This window comes from Nannobrachium achirus, assembly GCF_963921795.1.
Source record: "Nannobrachium achirus genome assembly, chromosome: 12".
NCBI classification, from domain to species: domain Eukaryota; kingdom Metazoa; phylum Chordata; class Actinopteri; order Myctophiformes; family Myctophidae; genus Nannobrachium; species Nannobrachium achirus.
This window is the reverse complement of record NC_137832.1, coordinates 30,905,350-30,927,440: the sequence shown is the minus strand read 5'-3', so window position 1 is coordinate 30,927,440 and position 22,091 is coordinate 30,905,350. Positions and strand designations below refer to the sequence as shown.

The window sequence follows — 22,091 nt, the reverse complement described above, 5'->3', positions numbered from 1 at the left end:
AGTTTAATCTTTGTAATAGCGCAATACGAATGGCAGAATGTAATTAAAAAATCTAAAATCCATATTGCAAGATTATCCGTACTTTACAACTTCACGCTAGACTTTGGGTTTTCTCATGATCTCACTTGAGTGCAAGATCTGGAGGAGATTCACCATAGGCATAGCTGAGAATTTCCCTGCTTATTTATTTTTTGATCGTACAGCTGTCTAGACTACAGCCCAGTTTAATACATTACCTCTGTATCCCCCAAAAGAGGAGAGTTTTATCTGGTGTCTTAATAATAACAGGAAGAGGAGTGGGATAAGCATATGTGTCATGCTTACTGGGATCCACCTTGTAGGGATGGACAGGACATGTCCTTCCCGGGACAGACGGCAATAATAACATTATGTCACAGAGAAAATACCACTGAAGTCTAATTTATGCTTCATAACATGACTGTTGCTAGCAACACCATTCTGCATCGAAGTATACATTAAGCTTTACGCTGCTGCTGTCTCTGGTTGCTTTCAGTGGACAACGTGGGGGTGTCAAAAACAGTCTTTTTCAGAGAGGAAAATGAGACCGAGAGAGAGCTGTATCGGAGAAGGGTGTGTTTTTTTTTTTCTTTTCTTTTCTTTTCTTCCCCTTGGCATATCTCTCTAGTTGAATTGCAATAATTGTGTTAATAGTTTTCCGAGGTATCAGGGGTGTTAAGTTTGCAATAAATGGTATATTCTGCTGTGTACAGTTACATTTTTTTTTAATGACAAAAATTGTACTTGTTTCTATTTTTTTTGTGTGACTGTTTAAAAAAAGAACAAAATTATTTTAAAATGTAAAGGAAATCTTAGTATTTTTTTAGTTTTTCTTTTTTTTTGTCTTAAAATATTGATGCAGGATTTTATTCTATAAATAAAACCGTGGATTACTTATGACATACGTCCAGTTTCTTTATTTAGTTATTTTTGCCAACATGTATCAGCAACAGAAACTAAAATGTTGACTTTATATTAAAAAAAAATTCAGAGTAGACTTGAGTGGCTATTTTGACCCATGAAGTAGCACAGAGGGGAAGTGGGTGTCTACCACCACCGCAAGTTATATCCAACAGGGCGATAGCAAGAGAGCGGTAAAGAGTAAGACCCGTACTTCCCGTTTCTGCGTGACGTAGGTGGATACCTTTTTAGGAGGCGGAAGCATGTTTGGAGTCTATTCATTTACAATGAGAGAGCTAACGTGAACACAGAGCAAAATAATAGTTCAGAAGCTATGGTTACAGAACTAAATATTGGACCCGATCATCACAAGCCTCATAATATTAACAAAATTGTCATACCAAAGTGGCTTTTTTCAGCGACACAACAAAGGAGAAAATCGACTTTATTATTGCTCTTTAGCTGTCCCAGCAACACACTCTCGCGGGATCTATAGCACCAGTAAACAGGACGTGCGCGGAGATTTGCAGTCAGCCGGCGCCCACTTAGGAGGCTTTTTGTAGGATTTGTTTACCATGTCGCTCTCTAGTAGATCCAATGATGTTGAGCTATCTTCATTAATTAAATATCTTTGGTCATATTGTGACTTTCCAGAAAATAGCTGACCTCCAAGCTCACAACGCGTCGCAGCGCGACACCTTGTGAGCTTGGAGGTCGGCTATTTTCAATGTTTTCACCAAAGGCCCTTATAGAAATTTCAGCCTCTCTAACATTCTCTGCACGTCCCTGCTAACAACCCACACGCATCCATAACCAGAAACTTGTCAGAGGTTCTGTGATGGCTTTCCATTTAATTATAACCAGAACCACCCCCTGGGTAGGTATGTCATTAAAAAAACTATTACAAATATATATATATAAGTGTAGATCTGCTATTTTCACTTTTTTGGAAAACGTTTGAAAGTAGTTCTGGGTCTCCTAGAACTCAGGGTTAGTACCACCACGTGAGCAGCTCCCAAATTACAGTAGGTCCTGAGACTGAGCTTCACATCTCAAACAAATCCACAACCGGTGAAATATATTACATGGCAGTGGTGTAAAGTAACTTAAGTACATTTACATTTTGATGTATGTTTTATTACTGGAGTTTTTCACATTTTCAGTACTTAAACTTCTACTCCACTACTGTACATCTCAGAGGCAAATGTTGTACTTTTACTCCACTACAATTATTTGATAACTTGAGTTACTTTGTAGATTTTGCAACGCAATTGTGAGCTTGCGTATCGACTATTTTCAGAATAATCTTTATTCATTTTATACATACTTTTGTACTTTTACTCAAGTCAATTTTGAATTTCGGACTTCTACTTGTAACAGAGTGTTTCTTCAATGCATTATTGATACTTTCACTTAAGTCATTTGAGTATTTCTTCCACCACTGTTAGGGTGCCCTCACACCAAAATACCTATTAGAGTGGAATCCGCGTTCCACCAATGCATTTCAATGAGAAGGGAGCGTTTTTTGCAGAAATCCTCTGCTGGCATGAAACCGCTTCACTCATTGAAATGCATTGGTGGTACGCAGATTCCACTCTCATAGGTGTTTTGGTGTGAGGGCACCCTTACACAACAGTGTTGTGACAGAGGAAATGACAACCAAGCAGGGCTGATTGATGTATTGTCAAGCAGCACAAAGTTAAGACTACAAGCCATCACATTGCAAATATTGTATTTATGTACAGTATGTATGTAACCACTTAACCCTATATGTATACTTAGTTGACTGGAGTCCCTCCAGGGGCTCTATACTGCATAAGGCTCCCTCGTTTTTTCCCTCTAGACCAAATATCTTTGCCGAAAATAGACGATCTACAACCTCATTGTTAGATTGGCAATTTTTGCACAATGTTTGCCCCAGAATAGGGATGCTAGCATTAATGTGTTTTCGAAAGGTGTCATTAAAATGCATCATTGCACGATAAGACAATTCTATATTGCCTGAGACAGTTACAATATTCCACCGGAACATTCACCAGCTTAATTTCCGTAGAAAAAATGTACAATCAACCGTAAATAAATGTATATAAGGGAACAGAAAGTGACCAACTGACCATGAAACACTAACATAATATACCAGTAAGACACCCTAATAAAGCGACCACGCCCTAAAGGGCAAGGTTATTGAGTCAACAATGTCAATGAGTCAACAATGTGATGTCACAACAGGTCAGCTATAGACATTGAGACGTTACCTACAGTAGCTACCTACTCACTGACGGTCAAGGTTCTGCCGGGTTTGAGAGTAAATTCTCCCTACGGTCACAACTACATTGGTGCATTTATATTTTCACAATGGCTAACAATTTTTTACAATAGAATAACATTTACACAGCCTGATTTCTCAAAATGTCAATGTCTATGTGAACAGCAGTATGCACTATAAGGTTCCAATAGTATTATGTCTATTTACAGAAACGGAATTTGACAAGCTTGAAAAGCACACTGTCTTCAAATGCAAAAACATTATATAATGGGAAGATAACCTGATGTAGGTCTAACACTAACAGACCGCAACATTGTATTCCCATTGAATATGTTTTGCATTTGAAGACTATATATAGATATATAGATATAGATAGATAGATATATAGATATAGATATATAAGATATACTAGATATAGATATAGATATAAAAGTATGTGATACTTTTCACAATCAACATGAGGTATTCTACAAAGCCAAACAAAACAAATAAATAGCAAAGGTTCCTTCAACTCCTTCAGTGAACACTCACCAGTACCCTGAAATAAAATGTTATCAAATCTGGTTTGGAACTACATGTGGAAAAGTACGATCAAATCTATATTCTTTTCATAGAATGTGCATGCAACCTGGCAATATGATTCACTCTAACATAAGAGCAAAGGAGATGTGATTCAAGAGTGTTTCTTCTATAACTTGTAGCCAAGTCCAGATCTGCTGATGTGGCAGAACAGAGTCATAGCGAAACACATTCCCAAGACCTGTCAAAAGAGAGCGGAACATGATGTAATGATAAAATGTTCTAACATGTTGTGGTAGTAAAGGGTAAATATATAATCATACATCTAAAAATAAGTGGTCAGTAAGCATACCTCAATGATGCAGAGGACAATCACAGAAATCCCAGTTGTGAGGAAGTTCTCCTCAAACCAGTTCTTCATTTTCTCCAAACAACCCTTAAATAGAGAGCAGCATTTTTATGTATGTATTATTATTCATTCATCTATTTACATTAAATGGACATTCTGGGGTTTGTGTAGAATAGTGGTTCTTAGTTGGTTTCAAATTGGGGCCTAAATTTTACATTGGTCATCAGGGGTGTCGCACCAAATTCTAAGGCCCTGGGTACAAGGATTCACTGCGGGCCCCCCATGAATGTTCTTCTGCTTGGGAACGCATTATTTTGTGCTTTAACTATTGAAAAATCTTGGAAATGTGTGCAAATCTGAATATTGTTGACCCGATTTTATAAATGTACATATAGGCCTATATATATGTATATATATATGTCAGTGTTGCTCAAACATTTTCATGTGAAGGACTCCCAAAATTATATGTATTTGGCCACGGACCCCCATCTCAAAATATCTAGTTCCAGGGATTCCCCTGAAGCAAGTATTACAAATGTGCGCTTAAAAAATACATATATTAAAAGATTTGCACACATTTTCACGACTTTTCAAAAATAGCAGATCTACAAGCTTGCAGCGTATATGCTATTTATCAATAGCTAAAGTATAAAATAATTAAGGACACCCTGGGCCCTAGTAACTCAGTCCCACTCTAAGATGTGTTGAGTTGGAATCGAATGCACTCACAACTATATTTATTCACTTTATATAGTGAAATAGCTCTGAATATTTCAAATGATGCTACCAGTGTAATATTCATACCGTTTCCTTGTATTTGTGGTGTGTGGCGTTAAATGGAAGGATGCGGCACGATTTAGGCACTTCATCTTCAGTACCCCAGTCAGATACGTTAAGGACTCCACAGCAGTTAAACTGTAACACAGAATGGTTGGGAACATCATTTCAAACCAGAAAGATTACACTCAGTAGAGTGCATACTCTGCCAGTGCTATTGTCATTATATGCCATTCCGTGACAGATTATGATATTTAGACCTTGCCCTTAATGGTGAGCTTGTACTTTGACGTTTTTCACTCAAAGGTCTGTTCTTGGCTACCAAGTTCTATAGAAATCTATATCCATTCTCGATTGTGAATTGATTACAACCTCGACTTTTGACCTCTTTGACCCAAATGTAATAAGCTATAGGCAATTTCGATCTACTGTAAATGCGGGTCGTACCAAATTAACCAAAATTGTGACCATCATTCATTAAAACGTGTGTGCTATGCGGCTACAATTCACAACATGTCCTGCCCTTAACATGGACAAGATTGCAACTAACTTTATTATAATATTTGGACGGTAATGGTAGTTATAATAATGTTAGTTAGTGTGCGAGAGCTATATGAGGCTCCAGGAAAAAAAGAGAAAGGAAACTGGACGTAGACTTGTAGAGATAATAAAAATGAAGAGAACAAAATGAGAATAAAATAGACTTGAAAGTATACTTAATAGTTAATAAAATATGGATAATAACAATTCTAATAATTGTGACCAATCACTAGACTTTTTAACTTTTTTAAAACGCCTATCAACAGAGCCTGTATACATTAGCAAGTTAACAGTTTTGGGTGTGAGCTGCATGAGATATAAACAGACAAGCAGGAAGGGCGGACACCAATAGTGCAGAGTTGCAAAAGCAATCAAAAATGTAGAAAAATCTATTAAGAAACCAACCTTTTGACCTGGCAAAAGGGTTTCTTCAGGGAAAAGATGAATTTAGGTGCATGACATTAGACATACCACTAGCCATTTCTTAAAGACTTCATAACCTTACTTCTCTCATTTTTCCTTTCTTTACATATCTACTGCATAGTACTGTGTTCTATTCGTCTGTCATTCAATGTTATATGAGATACTTAAATGGTTTCCTGTGGAAATAAGCTTAGTCTTTTCATGGATCTCCTTTTAGTAGACCTTGTACCAGTGAACTGTACCGTCATGAAACTGTACCTTTTCCTATGCAAACTTCTAATAAAGTCTTCAATCAATCAATCAATCAAAAAAACAATCAAACGTTACATTTCTCAGAGATGCTGAGGAAGGCCTAGGGGTTGTTTCCTTCTGTTGTTATTTAAAAGTGTTATTTATTTTTGATTACTTGATCTGATATCAGACCCTTGTGGTTCTGATTCTAACCCATCATAAGAAGACTTGTGTGTTTAGCATACAGTACCATATCGTCGTTGTCGGAAGAAAACCTTGTATGTCCAAAACTGTTCGTTTTAAATGTATCATTTTAAAAATGATTTAAACTAGTGAAAACAGCCGATCTACAAGCACACAACGCCTCGCACCGCGAGGCGTTGTGTGCTTGTAGATCAGCTGTTTTCACTACTTTTGAGCAACGGCCTTGTACGATGATGCGGGGCTTTACTTTGCTAAAGAACGTACACATTTGAAACTTGGAGATATACGAGGTTTCCACCCGACAACGACGATATTTTCTTGCTAAACCCTGAAGAAGGGAAAACAAACCTAACCTAGTGTGATGTATTGAACCTTTTAGTATACGTTGAGAAATGTAAATGCACATAGAACATATTAGGGATTCATGCACTCACTGTGTTCTGAACCAGATCCCAGTCACCCGAAAGAACTGTCGAATTCTCCTTCGTGGCAGCAGCCAAGCTGTTTTCCAGGTCTGTTTTCACCATTTCACCAATCTAAACAATGACATTACTTTTACATTTGTTTCCTCGGTTTACCAAGTGAATTCTTAATAGATTGTCTATAGACGTATTGACTTAAACTATGTATCATCGTTTAAAAACAATCAGAACCAGTTTTTAATTTACATTACCAACACTTTTGTGAGAGATTTCTTTGTGTCAGTGAATTTATATCGTATTATAATAATCCTATAATGATTTGTATAGATCGTGTCTTACCCTCTCTTCGTAGACCAGGAGGAGGCAGGCTGCAATCAGCTCCACTACCATCAGAATAAACAGCAGAAGGAAAAACTGGGAATAGAGATTCCATATCACTCAGTCAGTATCATTTGAATTGATATGATCTGTTTCTAACATTTTGTAATTAGGATACTGTGAGGATAGCCATGTAAGATCAAGATGTGATTGCAATCTGAATCGGCATACTGTCTGGAACAATGGTTCTCAAACTTTTTGGAGAACCAAATGGTCCACTTTGGAGAACCAAATGGTCCATTTGGTTCCATTTGACACTGTTAGAGTTACAGACTTGTAAAGGTCAATGTAGACCTCCCTAAAAGGACCCAGAGAGTCCCTGGAATCCACTTTGAGAACCACTGGTCTGGAATATCAAGGTTATGGTCCTATCCCTATCTTTTCTAGCCATAGAAATAAAGAAATAGATGTGTATGAATGTGTTCTTCCAAAACTGTTGTAGCATACAGTCAGGAGGAGGCAGCGGTTTTCTTTCAGGGCTCCCAGGAAGCCCAGGAAGGACACACAGGAGATGATGATGCCGCAGATGAGCAGCATGTTGGGTATGCTGAGGTGAGCCAGGCTGGGCAGGAGAGCAGTGGACAGCCTTAACTGCATCATCATGTACACACCGAACACCAGCAATGCTGTGCCACTCAACTGTGAAAACAAAAGACACATCGGGTTTTATCCCATTACGACCGGGAACGCATTATTACGCATTGTGAACGTCTTGTGCAAGTCTTTGAATATCTTTGACCCGATTCCATAAATGTCTTCTAAATCCTTCTAAGGTTTTTGTCAGTGGTTCTCAAACCTTTTCATGTCAAGGACCCCTAGAATTATGTATTTGGCTGCCGGACCCTCGTCTCAAAATATTATGTATCAGGGTCCCCCCAGAAGCAAATATTTGAGTTACACATGTAACTTTAAAAAAAAGATATATTCAAAGATTTGCACAAATGTTCATGTTTGTTCTACAAGCTCGCCTGTGAGCTTGTATATCTGCTATTCTTCAATAGCTAAAGTATAAAATAATTTCAGGTCTCATTTATACTTTGTTGAAAGACCAGGTAGCTTGTCGTTGACAATAACTGACTTTCAACTGAATTTTCAGGTGAGCTATAGATTGTAGCGGTAACAGGGCCGGCCCGACTAATTAGCATACATTTTAGGCCCTACCCGGCCCGAAAACGTCGAGTCGGGTAAGGTTGGGTTCTGGAAGAATTTGAGGACTCTATCAAAGAGTAAAAGTAATATAAATAATAATGTATATTTTCTTTTTTCATTGAGGCCCAGCCCGGCCCGACTAATTAGCATGCATTTTAAGCCCTACCTGGCCTGAAAATGTCAGGTCGGATCAGGTTTGGGCAGAATTTGAGAACTCTAGTTCTAACTTCTGGACTATAACATGAAAACTGACTTATACATCGTTCATACATCCATTCCATATACTGTACGTAGAGAAACACGGAATGAGAGCTGATAACAGAAGGTGGTACATACAAAACACAGGAAGTTGACCACACACATGGTGTACTTCAGGCACTTTAGGCAATTCTGAGCCATTGTTCAGATCCTCTGTTCAAACCTGGAGGGGAGGGACACATTAAACAATGTTATATACGGATACACCAAAAATGTCCTGGTCAGAATATTTGAGTCAGACATTGGATTTCCCCTCCATCATGGGGCAGGGTTCTGTTTGTGAAACTTGAGGTAGAACGTCAACTCACAACAAGGAAGTGAGGAGCATGCTGCTGTACATGTCTCATTTCCTGTGTGATACATTGTGTTTCCGCTGCATTAAAACTATTTCAGCATAAGATGAGTTACTTAAATGAGTGCAGTTGAGATCATTTTTAAATCGTTAAAGGGATGTTGCAAATATCAATTCAAAACATTACTTGAAATGTATCCAAAATTGTTCCAGAAAATATGAAAATACGATACGTTACGTGGGGGGTGAAAATCCTCTCTAACATTTCCCATTTATATACAGCAGTTTAGACACTCATATTAACTTTAAAATGTAGTCTTATATCAAAACAATAATCATTGTGTTTAATACCTTTGTCTGAATATTTATGTTCACTTTTCTTTTTCACTTCTTCGATACACGTTCAATTAATTGAATGTATTACCAGAAAGACAACAATACAGAAAGATAACAACAGCAATGATATTCTAGTAGGGAAAACAAGGACAGCAAATGTAACTGTATAGTCAACAATCAACACAGAAATTCAACCCATTGTGTGAGCAACATGAAGTTCCTCTTTCAAATACTCCTTGTTTTTTCTTTCTCTAAAGAGCCATTTGTCTTTATACTATTTCCATTCATAAACACTACAATAAAGACGACTTGGATATTAAAGTTTGATGTCTCACTCACCTGGTTGGTTGAATTATAGGCTACCCTCTATTTCTCAAGAAATTAAGACCACTTACTCTGGAGTCGACCTTGGTGTTGTCTGTACTTTACGTTCTCACGTACGTCTGTACTCTACATTCTCGCTTAGCATTAAAAAAAGGCTGGGGGCTTTACTTAGCCACCCTTTTCACTTCCTTATTTCAGAGCAGCATGAAACATCTATGACTGAGAAAGTGTACTGCGGAACAAACAAAAATAACCCCACTAAGAAAAAAAGGAAGAACAAGTATCATGTCTGTGACAAGCTGCTTTTTTTTACAACATGTAAATTGTTTTGCACACAGTACAGTGGAACATGTGAGAATCACACAAACCAATAGCCTCTATCACCAAAACACAACCACGTTGGGAAAACAAAGGTTTGAGGTGTTTTATTCTCATACAACAGGCTAATATAATACAGCTGTATCAGCATTAAAGGCAGTGGAATACTTGTACTTTAAGCTTCCTCAACAGTGTGGAATGGGTATGGTTGAAATAAAAATCACACCCGTGTGAACTGAGCGGTGGTTTACCCACCTCATAGATCATGTGTACCGATTTTTGTGACATTTGAAGAAAATATGTAGGAAAAGGAGCAAAAAGTGTGTTTTGGAGAAGATTCAAGATGGCGGAAAATCTATCCTGGCGCAAATGGGCGTGGCCTATATGGGGAGATGCGTCTTGACCCAAGGAATCCAGGGAAAAAAGAATATTAATTTTCCGATCTACGGTTCAAGAGTTACGGGGCAAAACGCAAAGTGGGCCGTTATAGCGCCACCATGAGGCCGAGTGATGTAATTATTTTTGGATTCATTCTTAAAATCATTATGAATCTCCTCTCCGAGGTTTGAAACTGTAGCTCCTATGGTTTACGAGAGAAAAATACTTGAAAGTGATTTCTTGCATTGTCCCATTATAAGTCAATGGGGACAATTAAGCGTCGTTTTTTGCCGATTACGTCGGCATGGTAAGGCGGATCGGAACGAAAGGTAATAGCACACCATTCCCGGCCGAGCCGCACATTTTGATGTATATATTGCGCGAGTGGCGTAAATGGTGCGGCACTAGTTACGCGCCGAAGTTTAGGCTACATACAGACACGGACGGACGGACGGAGACCCACACACACGGCCACGTATAGGAGCGTTGTGACCACCGCTCAAAAATAGAATAAAAATACTACAAAGGGGTGCTCAGTGGAGCTCAAATCTCTGCCAGGAACCAAACCCTACTCCTCTCCATCATTGTACATGTGTGGTGCATGTTGATGGCATTGTGTAAAGGCAGGATAACAGATGAAAACATGCTGATCATTATTTTGTGTCAATTAAATTTGCACAGAACCAGACTGGGAACATAAGCGGCAAACGGCAGTGGCCCCATCTATACTATAATTTTGCGAATGTCTGAGTGAGTGTCTGAGTGAGTGTCTGAGTGAGTGTCTGTCACAGCGTTTCTCCTCAGTGGCTGGAGCAATTGATCTGAAATCGCATCACCATTAGCATATGAACACACCTGACATAACTGTGAAGCCCGTTTGTCACTTTCACAAATCGTATGCTGTATATTAGCATTTTTATGGTGTAACTACTATCTATTCTGCATCTAGCATGAGGCACATCTATTCTGCATCTAGCATGGGGCAACATGTTTAACTAGAAGCAGTGCTCTTCCGAGCACAGGTCTCCACCAGGCCACACAAATCGGCCTGTTATAGCGCCACCATGAGGCTGATTTAAAAAATGTGGGGCAGAGGTTCTGAATTAGCATCCAGGGAGTGTGTGTGCTCAGTTTGGCAGCGATCGGGCCAACGGCGCCGGAGATTAGCTGGTAACAACCAGGCCACACAAATCGGCCTGTTATAGCGCCACCATGAGGCTGATTTGAAAAATGTGGGGCAGAGGTTCTAGATTGGCATCCAGGGAGTGTGTGTGCTCAGTTTGGCAGCGATCGGGCCAACGGTGACTGAGATTAGCTGTTCACAAACTGCGAGGACGGACGCACGGACGCACGGACGGACGGACGGACGGAGGGGAAAACATACTCTCCCTCAGCCTTCGGCTGGTGGAGACAACCAGCTCTGTGTGTGTGTGTGCGTGTGTGTGTGTGTGTGTGTGTGTGTGTGTGTGTGTGTGGGTGGGTGGGTGGGCGGGGGGGGGGGGGGGGGTTGGGGGACAGTATCTCTGTAGCCATTAAACGAAACGGGTTTCTTACATTGATGCTCCTACATCATGCAAGCACCAGTTAAAGTTACTTTCCATCCCTCATATACTGTATGCACAGTGCACATCCCATAACCCACACACTGCACATCATTTTGGAGCTCATATCTTTGAACGGGTAAGGGCTAGTATGTCCAAATTTACAGTATTTGTTTGTAGTTTAAAACAGGCAACCAAAGTGTGGCAGTGGAACAAAAAACACCAGCACATAAAATCCTTTTTTAGGCTCTCTTATTTATTTTGTCTGGAAACTTTTACCCCAGTGTGGTAAAAGTATGGCAACCAGCTGAGTCAGTCTCTGAAAGTAATTCAAAAAGTGTGGTTGCCCTGACGCAAGTTCTGGGTTACCAGCCACTGAAAACTGAGGTGTCCGTGGGAAAAAATAGTGTTGCTACAGTATGATATCCGGTTCAACATTTGACATTTGTAGAGCCTCTCTGGTCAAGTGAGTGTGGTTTTGGAGTTGTACTTGTGTTGTTTAGGCCCTGCAATATGTGATTCCAATTTGGGTGTTTGAAGAGAAAAGAAAATGCAGAATAGGCAAATGGACATTGTATGTGAGTTATTTCATCATGGACTGATATAGGCCAGATAGGCTGAAAGTGAAACAAAGGGGGCCGTTATAGCACCAGTGCACACTATGACGCAGATTTGAAAGACATTCTGGGATTGACTTATTTGGCCTACTGCCTGGTAGTGTAGCCTAAGACATTTCATGCTGATCAACGTTGTAGTTTGCAAAATTAGCCGCAGACTCACAAAGAAACATGTACACGCACAAACACACAAGGACGGTCCTGGCCTTTGGCCTGGTGGACACTTTTTTTTTTTTTAGAATAGATTATAAAATTATCATGAGTGTGATATCTTATATTCTCCCATCTCTATATGTCAGAGTGACTTCCAACAAATGCAATCACAGAACAAGCTTCAGTTCAAACATCATATTCTACACTGTAAAATAGAAGCAGTGCTCTCCCGAGCACAGGTCTCCGCCAGTATGTTATTGTTGCCTCCTGGTGGCGCTATGATAGGCCAAAGTGAAAAGGGTGCCATGTCTTCTTCATCCTTTCGCTGCATGCATGATTTGAGGCATTTTGTCCAAAAGTGAGTATGGCAAAGGTCGACCTGCTGGTGGCGCTATAACAAGCCAATGTGAAAAGTGTGGGATTTGCTCCTTGATCTAGTGGGAATGTGGTGCAGAATTTCGCATCAATCACAAGCTGCATTCATGATTTTGAGGCATTTTGTTCAAAATTGACCAATCCCGCAAACTTTGGAAGCCAATGTTAGCCAAATAGGATGGAATATGAAATATTGGACAGATCCATCTTGATCACATGACTATAGAGATACTGTGTACTGATTTGTGTGATTATTGGATAAAATCTGAAGAGTAAGTTGGCCTTCTGGTGGCGCTATAAAAGGCTTATAGCACCACCATGAGGCTGATTTGAAAATGTTAAGTGTCATTTCTGGCCTAGTGGGAATGCGTGCAAGATTTCACCAAGATTGCATGCTGTGTTCATGCTTCGGCATTTTGTTCAAAAGGGACCAAACCAAAACGTTGGAAGCCAATCTTAGCCAATCAGTATATGGAAAATTGGACAGATTTATGTCGATCACAATACGAATTTCAAGGTCAGCTCTATAGAGAAGAGAAAAAAAAGCAACAAAAAAAAGTAACCACAGAGGTTCAAATAATGGAGAAGTACACAAAGATTGTGGTGAGAGAAATTACGTATAGGGGATCTCCTTAAACAGGAGGTACTTTCAGTCAGTGCTTTTTAAACACAACAGAAAATACCAGATTCTGCCTTTCTGACTGGGGTGTGAACAGTGGGATGGACTTTCCACTGACCACTATCCTATTGCAGGACACGATAGTCAAGCAGGGAAACAAAGTAATGAGAGCAAACCTGTTGCATGTGTTTATTTAAAACAATTCATATAATATCATATAATATTTAAGAAACAATTTACAATATGACTCTTCGTCACTTCATTTGCCCAGTACAGCAAAAGGAACAGATATTTGACAAGCGGCATAATGGCATTGATGCAGACACACTACTAGCATACATGAGACGTACAGCAGGGGCTCTCAACCTGTGGGTCTGGACAACCGGCAGGGAAATGACAGTGGAGTGATAATTTACAGATTTTTAAGACCTTTTAAATACCTACAAATGTTTAACGTAAGCAAAGTAAAAGATCATTATTGCATGGTCTGCAAGCAATAAATAAACTATAAAAACATTGGCAAAATTGTCAAATAATATAAGAAAGAGTTAAAACAATATTTATCTGTGGAACCGAGTCAAACTAAATTGAATGGCCCAATTCCTATATTCCAAGTGCTTATCAGGGTGGTGGGGGGTCTGGTCCCCAGTTCATTATTTTGGGGGGTCGCAGCCTGTGTGTGTGTGTGTGTGTGTGTGTGTGTGTGTGTGTGTGTGTGTGTGTGTGTGTGTGTGTGTGTGTGTGTGTGTGTGTGTGTGTGTGTGTGTGTGTGCGCGCGCGTGCGCGTGTGCGTGCGTGCGTGCGTGCGTGAGATTGCAGGTGTAAAAGGAGGCGGTGTGAGAATCCAGCAGTGTATTGGTCCAGTGAAGCATGAATCATGATGTGGTTAAACTGAGTAGAATTATATACAGTATATAGGCATGAGCATTAATAGAGCACAGGTATAATTAAAAAAAAAAAAAGATTAAGGGCAGGACAGAATTATGGTTTGTGTCCTTTCAAGATTATTGTTATTTAATGACATTTTACCTTTAAATGAAATAGTTACACAAAGTAAAGGAGTAGTTCACCCCCAAAATGACTTTTTTTCTATTGATTAGTCACACCATGGAGACTTGAGTTCAATATATTTTTTTATGTAGGCTATTTGTCGCATTCCTAAGACAAAAAGAAAATGTATTATAATAAATGTACCCCCATTGATTCTGGATGGGGACCCAAATGCATGGGCCTGGATGGTGTGAGACTCAATGGGGGTAAATTTACTTGACCCTTGACCCTAAATTTACCCCCATTGATTCTGACCCAAATGCATTTGGATCCCCATCCAGGGCCTTATTTGGGTCCCCATCCAGGCCCATGCATTTGGGTCACCATCCCGAATCAATGGGGGTAAATTTTTTGTCTTAGGAATGCGACGAATACAAAAACATATTATTGAACTCAAGTCTCCATGGTGTGACTAATCAATAGAAAAAAGTCATTTGGGGGGTGAACTAATCCTTTAATATCATTTTGAGTAGAAAAGGAAAGGTCTCCCCCAGAATGTATCACATCTCCACAGATTAGCCGAGCTGACTCGAGGAGATTCAGAGATGTGAGAGGTAGCCAAGTCCATTTCGAGTAAAGTGGCAAAACACGGGGACGGTGAAGCACATACAAATGAACTGTGAATAAAGACAAAGATGACATTTATCAAATATATAATAGAACTAACAACAAATGTCTGCAAATGAGTTCTAAAGCAAAGAAAGGGGTGTATTCACTGTACCTGCAGGATAAACAGAGAGACAACGCCTGCACCGGTGCTAAGGAAGTTTCTGGCAAACCAGTTCCTGAGTTTTAGATGACATCCCTGAAACAAAAGAAATAACTCTTCAAATGGTAAATAAATATTTATGTAAGTACAGTATGTACTGTACTGTACTAACCATGCATGTATTTACTTATTTATTTTGTACCCCTTGTACTCCACAATTGAGTCATTACACCAAATGAATTCCTTTCACTGCTTGTGACTGCCTACTGGCTCACCTGCCAGTGAAAGAGTGTTACACCTCCCGCCTAGCCTATAGGAGTACATGCAGTGACAAATATCACCCTGCATGCCCACTCAGCTTCCCTACCCAGGCAAGCTGGGTGCATGGTGCAGTGCAGTGGATTCGAACCCCTAGACCAGGGGTCTTCAACGTTTTCAGGCCAAGGACCCCTTAGTTGAGAGCGAGATGAAGCAGGGACCATATAGTTTTATCGTTTGACAGCACAATCTTCAGTGTTTTTTGGATTCATCATGTCAATTTGTGTTATCAGATGTAACCACTTGAACCATCAATACTTAATAAACTTGACCTTTCACTCTGTACTTAGTGTGCTCTTTTTCCCCCTCTACACCAAACCTCTTTGCCAAAAATAGCCGATCTACAAGCTAGGGTTAGGGTTCAAGTGGTTAAAAAAGAAGAAAAAAAGTTTCTATCAAACAAAGATTTGAAGGACCCCCTAAGGGTCCCGGACCCCCTATTGAAGGCCCCTGCTCTAGACTCTGCGAGGGTAGGCACTAGGCAGGTATTTTACCCCTGCGCCACCCGGGCACCCATCTTAAGAATATATCAAGGAATAAAGGACGTGTCTTGTCAGCATTTGGACAAACATGTCCATGCATTCATCTTCAGTGGACTCAACTACTGTTGTGGTGTCTTTACAGGTCTCAGCTGCAGTTAATTCAGAATACCGTTTTGTGAAAAGCACTGAATATCCTTGTTGTGGAATTGTCCTATCCTACTAATAAAGGAGCAAACTCACGCTCTAACGCTCTAACGCTCAACTCACTCACGCTCTAACGCTCTAACGCTCACGCTTATCTACGTTTATCTATTCACTCGCTTCAGCAACTGATCCCAAAGTTCACATGGTATTGGCCATTAGCATTATACCAACACTGACGGAGCCCGAATTTCATTTCTCCCAAATTAAAGCAGTTTTTTTAGCGTTTTCTTAACCACTTCTGTTGAACTCTGCTGTCTGTTGCCAGGGTTACGGTCCGTTCCTCCAGGCCATGGGATCTGTAGCCCCACACACACACACACCCCTTTCTCTCACAGTTAGGAATGTTTCTCTCTCTCTCTCTCTCTCTCTCTCTCTCACACACTTTCACCGGGTGCGTTTGACATATTTTGGAGCACATATCTTCGAACGGGTAAGGTCTAGTATTAATAAAACGGCATTTCCTTGCCTAAAAACACAACTTAGGTTATACTTATATAAGGTACCTCTTGCCAGTTGGTGTGGTTTAAAAGTACACATGGGTCTTCGGTACAGCAGGATAACGGGACCTTCCCGTCCCAGTCAGACGGACCATGGACTCCACAGCACTGAAACTGTAAATATGACAAAAGTGATTCAACTAAACTGTAATAGTGTACAACAATATTGAAAAACTCCCCATGACCCTGAGGAAACCCACACATTGAACAGGAATGCAGGGTCAGCTACATTGTGTGGATAAATAAACAACAGCCATAAGAAGAAAAATAAGTAGTAGCGGTAACATTAACAGACCAGAGTGCACTTTAAGCTAAAAAGTCTCAGGGGTCATCGCCATGCTGGCTTGTGGTGGATATTTTGTCAAATCTCATACAAATGAGTGGACAATAATATTACCAGAAACACATGAAGAGCTATAGCCTTAAATGACCTTACATGCAGACCTACAGGTTTGTACGAGTCCATTTGGTTCCATTTGTGCAGTTATGGGTGTCCTTGAAAATCCACTGCCCTAGTGCAGTGCTCCTCAACCTTTTCAGGCCGCGACCCCCAAAATAATCATATTTTAACTGACGAACACTAAGAGTTGAGGCATTACATTTTGTATAACACAGTTCTATTGTGAAAATAGCTGATCTACATGCTCACGCATGTAGATCAGCTATTTTCACCATTTCTGTCTCTAATATTTTACAATTTGGCCAATGTTTAATTTGACATTTTATAGGTATTAAAAAGTCCTTAAATTGTCATTTTAGAAATGTGCAGATACATTCTATACACTTAAACTTTATGTTGTTTTGTTTACTGTTGAGTGAAAAACAACATTGCACGTTAAGTTAATCATCTAGGGACCCCCCCCAAAATAATTTGGGGACCCCCTGTCCCGACCCACAGGTTGAGAACCACTGCTCTTGTGGACTCCTAATGTGCCATATAGTATCAGAGTAGATCGGTGTAATAAATATTCAGAAGAAAACCTGGAGGCTGACATTCAGCATTGGATCTTATGATCAAAATGACATAACTATAATGTTTTACGGACAAGGCCATGTCTTGCCAAGGACATATTTTGTCTATGTGTGGACACATTGATGACCCCTGCCTGGGGTAGTCTTGCAGAAGACTTACAAAGAATTGAACGGCATCAAAATCTTCTTTGATGGTCATGTTGCCATCTGGAGTGGACTGCTTGTAGGTCTCCAAGCTCCGCGTCAGATCTTTCTCAAAGAATGTGTCAAGCTGTACCACACAAGTGCAAAGGCATTCATCAATACAACTGCCCAATTAAAAAATCATTACAATATTAGAATATTGAACTGAAAACAGGGTACTCACCACACTTTTAATCTAGTGTGTAGAATTTGCAAAAATAAACAAATCTTTTACCTTTTTAAATTGCATATCAATGTGTACTATACTGCATGGTATAGAAGGCAAAAGTTAACCAATAGGGGGCACCAAACTGCTGTACTGTTTCATGTTCATGACATGCTCACTAATACAATACAGTTTACAGTTTAGGCATTTAGCAGACGCTTTTAATCCAAAGCGATTTACAATAAGCAGATAAAACATCACAATAATAAACAAGATAATAAAATGTATGTATTATTTACAGATGGGTATTGTGTTGTTAGCTATGTAGCTCATGTTTTCTATAATACTTTTCACTGGCACTTTGAAAAAAAAAAGAAAACATATTTACTAAATGTATTTTTAGCATTGTACACTTAACACTCACTGTTTGGTGATACTTTGGGTTTTTCAATCATTATGTTTTGATAAATATAAAAGAAACATAAATGCATAGATCTGTGATATATGCTGTACCTCTCTGTCATACACCAGGAATACACAGCCCATGGCCAACTCCACTAGCATCAGAAGGAATAACAGCACAAAGAACTGTAATCACACAAATCATACACGTTATGCACACGAATGGATGTTCTGGCATTTTTGGCAAATATACTGTTGTAACTGAACAGATCTGGATCAATGTTTTTGACACAAGGCAGATATGCCCTTTACACACATGCACACACTCACACAATTAAGGACCTTGCACACACACCATCAGCTGAGAATGACTAATTGCAATGTGTTGCATGTTTCCTCTATTTGTAGCCTACATGACATTTTTAAGTGACAATTAACACACAAGGACTAAATGTTTATTTATGTGTTGGCCACCTGTCTCTCCTCTTCAGTGCTGGCATTCATGTTGATTGGAAGGGGCCAAAACAGGTGTTTGTTCATAATGTTTGTATTTTGATTTGTCTTATTTGATAATCTGTAAATGAATTGGCACTGGGAATCAGCTGAAGTTGTTTTCATTCCTTGATGATTATTATAGTATTGTGTAAGTAATAACTCATGGGCCAGTTAGCCAGCTATGAGTTAATTGGGTTACCAATTACTATAATTGTGATATGGTTTGTCCCACCAAGAAGCAACATTTTGTATGCTTTTAAATGCCTTATCAACCTTATCAAACTATCTTTGTGTGTGAAATGTACTATGCATAAAAAATTTACTTACTAATAAACTTTAATTTATAGCACCTTTCATATCATGCTGTAGTCTACGTCCTACATATTAAAGCAAGGTGTTTTTACATAATAGGGAAATATAACACAAAGACAAAGTGTGATAAAAAACCTGGTACTGTAAACAAGAAGGCAGTGGGTTAGGGATAAGCCCCAGCTGGGACCCTTGGTTTTAAATTGGCTTTGTTGCGATTAACTCCACAAGATGTTAATCACAGGAGATTTATTTGGTGCAAATACTGTACATCCCCAGTTCCCCACCCATCTGGCATGTATCTCTGTCTAGTATGCTGTCTACTATGCACGTAAGCAGGCCAGAATAAATTATGTTTGTTCCTTAGTGTTCAATTTGCTCTGTCTACATTAGTGTTTTTCTGGCGTGGTAGAGACCCCCAAGAGAAGATTGGGGGGGGGGGGGGGGGGGGGGGGGGTGGAAGCATTACATTTTAAAGGGGGTGGCTGAGGTGCTCTGGAGGGGGGGGGGGTGATACTGACATGATACTGACCATGATACTGACATGATACTGACCATGATACTGACATGATACATACTGACCATGATACTGACATGATACTGACCATGATACTGACATGATACATACTGACCATGATACTGACATGATACTGACCATGATACTGACATGATACATACTGACCATGATACTGACATGATACTGACCATGATACTGACATGATACATACTGACCATGATACTGACATTATACTGACCATGATACTGACCATGATACTGACATGATACTGACCATTATCCCGACCATGATACTGACCATGATACAGACCATGATACTGACCATGATACCGACCATGATACTGACCATGATACTGACATGATACAGACATACCAGACATTCCCAATGTATGAATGAATGAACCATTGTAAAGCGCTTTGAGCACTTGGAAAAGCGCTATAAAAATGCAATTCATTATTATTCATTATCATGATACTGACATCATGATACTAACCATGATACTGACCCTGATACTGACCATGATACTAACATGATAATAACATGATACTGACCCTGATACTGACCATGATACTAACATGATACTAACATGATACTGACCATGATACTAACATGATACTGACCATGATACTAACATGATACTGACCATGATAATAACATGATACTGACCATGATACTGACCATGATACTAACATGATACTAACATGATACTGACCATGATACTGACATGATACTGACCATGATAATAACATGATACTGACCATGATACTGACCATGATACTAACATGATACTGACCATGATACTAACATGATACTGACCCTGCTACTGACCATGATACTAATATGATACTGACCATGATACTGACCATAATACTGAACATGATACAGACATCATGATACTGACATGATACTGATGATGACAGCACATAAATTATATAACCAACACAATACACAACAAAAATACAGCTTGCTTTTTAATTTTGGGGGCGGTAAGTAACCTGTATATTGGATAGAGGGCCCAAAAAACTTTGAGCCTGGGGCCAATACGCCACTTTAAGGAGACATTTGAAATGTAAATATTTCAACAATTAATTATACGTCTCCTAAGGCTATTTTGAGTGTGGAAACCCCTTTTTAATTAGATGTATTTTTCTATGTTAGATACTTTGAGTGAGTTCAATAAACGTACCGTGATGAGCATGCAGCGGTTCTCCTTCAGTGCTCCCAGGACTCCCAGGTAACAGACACAGGTGACGATGGTCCCTGTCACCACCAGGGTGTTGGCCGGGTAGATGGGCCAGAAGGTGGTGATCAGAGAGGCATATCTAGAGTGTATCATCTGGAACTCTCCAAACGCCACTACAAATGCACCACACAGCTACCACATACAGGAGAGTAAGAGAGAACATCCATCACATGGCATGTTATGGCAAGTTTTCACCCCAAGTTTTAGGGTCCCCATATTATTTTGTGGGATCTCCAGATGATTAACTTATGTCATTTTTTTCCTTCTCACTCAATGGTAAACAAACCAACACACAGTATAAGTATACTGTGTGTTCTACATATCTACATATTTATAAAGTGACAATTTGAGGACTTTCGTTACCTTTTAAATACCAAACTGGCAAATATTAAGTAAGAAAGAGGCATTGTGAAAATAGCCAAGCTCACAAGCCGTAGCGTTGTGAGCTTGTAGTTCGGCTATTTTCACAATATTTATCTATGGAACCGAGTAACGCAAAATACCTACAATTCCAAGTGCTTGTCAGGGTGGGGGTACCCAGTTCAAATATGTTTATTTTGGGGGTCACGGCCTAACAAGTTTGAGAACCACTGTCCTAAATAAACCTCAAAATGTAATGACTAATCCTATACTGTCTGTACAAGTAATCCACTCTTCTTAGAACCATGTTTTTACGACAACATATGAAATAGGCTTTAGTCACCCAGCAAATGAAGTTGAGGAAAACCATCATGCTTTTCCAGCAGTCTACACAGGAGCGATTCATTCTTCCTTAAATGATGACCTGCCTCCGTTAAGACCTATGAAATAGAATTCAACGAAACACTACAAATGCAGATGACAACATGATGGCAAATTCTATGAATCCGCTTAAAATCAACTGAAAGCTCATTGTGTATTCATTTACTATTCCATGTCTAAAGACAGAACTGCTATAGGCCTAGCAGAATTTCACTGCCAATTCAGAAATCCAACAATACTTCATAGAAATGTCTCAAACTATAACCAAATCTGACAAATCTTTACTACATTTTTGGAGATTGTCATTCTTAACACTGACATAATTCTCTTTTTTCGGCCATTAAATAAATTCATGTCACGTCAGAACAGTTTTTGGAACAGAACAAAACAGTTTTAGGAATCTGTTCTATTCTGTC

The 22,091-nt window shown here is 39.4% G+C and overlaps 2 protein-coding genes across 2 annotated transcripts; both read right to left on the bottom strand.

Moving 5' to 3' along the window:
* Positions 1-2,169: 2,169 nt before the first annotated feature.
* LOC308296093 (leukocyte surface antigen CD53-like) lies at positions 2,170-9,489 on the bottom strand. The gene is made up of 8 exons (XM_080739215.1): positions 9,458-9,489; positions 8,513-8,597; positions 7,475-7,666; positions 6,989-7,063; positions 6,662-6,763; positions 4,857-4,967; positions 4,056-4,139; positions 2,170-3,944 (listed from the first exon to the last, which is right to left on the bottom strand). The coding sequence occupies exons 2-8, from the start codon at positions 8,573-8,575 to the stop codon at positions 3,873-3,875; spliced, it is 699 nt and encodes a 232-aa protein (XP_080595341.1). The 5' UTR covers positions 8,576-8,597; positions 9,458-9,489; the 3' UTR covers positions 2,170-3,872.
* A 5,487-nt stretch (positions 9,490-14,976) lies between these two features.
* Positions 14,977-21,700, bottom strand: LOC308295515 (leukocyte surface antigen CD53-like; the record flags this gene model as incomplete). The annotated part of the gene is made up of 7 exons (XM_080738566.1): positions 14,977-15,054; positions 15,159-15,242; positions 16,654-16,761; positions 17,780-17,890; positions 18,482-18,556; positions 20,878-21,066; positions 21,638-21,700. 7 exons carry the CDS (start codon positions 21,698-21,700, stop codon positions 14,977-14,979), a joined length of 708 nt encoding a protein of 235 aa, XP_080594692.1.
* Positions 21,701-22,091: the final 391 nt, after the last annotated feature.